This window comes from Sardina pilchardus, chromosome 15 (assembly GCF_963854185.1).
Source record: "Sardina pilchardus chromosome 15, fSarPil1.1, whole genome shotgun sequence".
NCBI classification, from domain to species: domain Eukaryota; kingdom Metazoa; phylum Chordata; class Actinopteri; order Clupeiformes; family Clupeidae; genus Sardina; species Sardina pilchardus.
The window spans coordinates 2,424,969-2,427,468 of record NC_085008.1 but is presented as its reverse complement, the minus strand read 5'-3'; the positions used below and the strand labels follow the sequence as shown (position 1 = coordinate 2,427,468).

At 46.9% G+C, this 2,500-nt stretch overlaps 1 protein-coding gene across 3 annotated transcripts in view; it reads left to right on the top strand.

Moving 5' to 3' along the window:
• The window catches only part of crtc1b (CREB regulated transcription coactivator 1b), a 17,431-nt gene that overhangs the window by 5,008 nt on the left and 9,923 nt on the right, over positions 1-2,500 (top strand). For all 3 annotated transcript variants that reach the window (XM_062555945.1, XM_062555946.1, XM_062555944.1), the window contains exons 7-9: positions 54-97; positions 950-1,173; positions 2,019-2,185. In XM_062555945.1, the coding sequence (XP_062411929.1) occupies positions 54-97; positions 950-1,173; positions 2,019-2,185 (435 nt within the window). The remainder of the gene's footprint in view (positions 1-53; positions 98-949; positions 1,174-2,018; positions 2,186-2,500) is intronic.

The following is a 2,500-nucleotide window of genomic DNA, read 5'->3' as shown; positions in this document are numbered from 1 at the left end:
CCATTCCAAAGTCCTGACTTCCTAACTGACTGTTCTGGTCTGTCCTCTTCTAGAACGGAACGTCACGGCCCAAATCCTGTGAAGTCCCAGGCATCAAGTGAGTGTGCCGTTCTCATTCTCCCACTAGCTCGTCATCTCATTCTCCTCTCATAGCACTACTTACAGCTAGTCTTGCTCCTCTCATAGCACTACTTACAGTACAGCTAGTCTTGCTCCTCTCATAGCGCTACTTACAGCTAGTCTTGCTGCTCCTTGACTTACCACGGGCTTGTGCCTGTTGAGGTGTCCACGACCATGGCAACCTTGACAGGGACAACAAGGAGGCGGTCATTCCCAGCCACACCCCCCCCTCCTGCACTCTACATTTTTTGTCAGCCTGATGTAGTATAATGTAATGTAATGTAATGTAATGTAATGTAGTGTGTAGTGTAGTGTAGTGTAGTGTAGTGTAATGTAGTGTGTAGTGTAGTGTAGTGTGTAGTGTAGTGTAATGTAATGTACAGTAGTGTAATGTAATGTACAGTAGTGTAATGTAATGTAATGTAATGTACTGTAATGTAATGTAATGTACAGTAGTGTACAGTAGTATAATGTAATGGAGTGTAGTGTAGTGTAGTATAGTGTGATGTAGTGTAATGTAATGTAATGTCTCATTCTCACACAGAGCTGCGTGTAGATTGGCATTTCACTGAGGGGCACTTCCTCACTCTAACTTTGCTTTCCATTTCAATAGTCAGTCAATCAGTTACAAGCGTGCATATTCATGAGTTTCATCAGGTCCCTTTCCACAGGTGGGAGTAATCAAGCACTGTGCATTCATAATCTATGTGCTTGATTTTATACGCCTGTGGAAAGGGACCTGATGAAACTCATGAATAGGAAAATAATTTAAAAAAAAAGACAATACATGATTAAATAATCTCTCTCTCTCTCTCTCTCGCCCTCTCAGCATATTCCCGTCTCCGGATCAGGAGCTGAACACGTCCCTCGCCCCGGCGACCCACAACACGGGCGGCTCTCTGCCCGACCTGACCAACATCCAGTTCCCGCCGCCGCTGCCCACTCCGCTCGACCCCGACGACAACGTCTCCTTCCCCTCGCTCAGCTCGTCCAGCAGCACGGGCAACCTGTCCGCCAACCTCACCCACCTGGGCCTGGGCGCCGCCAGCCCCGGTAACCACGGCAACAACTATTTCAGTTTTTCTTTCCAATAATTTTAATATCATTACACATTTAATATCATTACACATTTAATATCATTACACATGTCTCATGGCGCTTTACAGAGGGTTAAGCATTCAGAGAGAGCCCATGAGTGACAGGGGTGAGGAAAAAAAAGTCCCTAGAATTGGAGATACATATAGGAGGAAACCTCGGACAGATCCACGACTAACCCATCTGCCTAGGGTGCCTCTAGTGTAGGAAATCAATTAAGCAATTACAATAAATGAAACAACACCAACAACAGCAATGACAACAACAACACAAACCACCACCGCCTGTTTTATCCAGTCAATAGCAGCTCTTTGAGCTTCTCCCTCTCCCTGCCCTGCTTGTCCATCTTGCCTGACTGAACTCGTTTGAAGCTCTCCTGATTACTCGCGCCTGGTTTAGCTCATCCAGGACATCACACTCACACGCAGACGGGCTTCAACATGTGCAGTAGAAGCCCAGAGGAAGGAATCCCAGAGTTAGGCGGCGGGGGTGGAGAAGTCCAGCCTCAGAAAGTAAAAGTCCTGCCACATATCTGTGGCAACCATTCACTTAAAGCAGCTGATTCTAATTATAAATATAACTATAAAATAGCACAACACTTCAGCCAGGTAGAGCAGCTAACTGATGAAATCACCTGTGTTAAGTGCACAGGTAGAACCAAGACATGGTTGGACTTTTACACCTCTGGCGTGAAGCAGTATGGCCAACAACATCAACTTGAACACTCACTTACTAGCCAAACACAAGTCATGTGTCGGCCCCAAACTAATCAGACATATTGTGTGTGACCTCTGCCCCCACAGGCATCAGCTGTCCCCAGGCAACGATGACCATCACTACCCAGCAGGGTCAGTCCACTCTCATCCCCCTCAGCCTCAGCATCGACTCCCAGCAACAGCAACAGCAGCAGCAGCAGCAGCAGCAACAACAGCTATCGCCTACTCTCTCACCACAGATACCAATCACACAGGTACACACACACACACACACACACACACACATTCTACCCTCTCACCAAAGATACCATACACACACACACACACACACACACACCACACACAAACTACCCTCAACACAGATACCAATTACACAGGTACACACACACACACACACACACACACACACACATTCTGCCCTCTCACCACAGATACCATACACACACACACACACACACACACACACACACCACACACACTTACCCTCAACACAGATACCAATCACACAGGTACACACACACACACACACACACACACACACGCTACCCTCTCTCCACAGATATGAATTA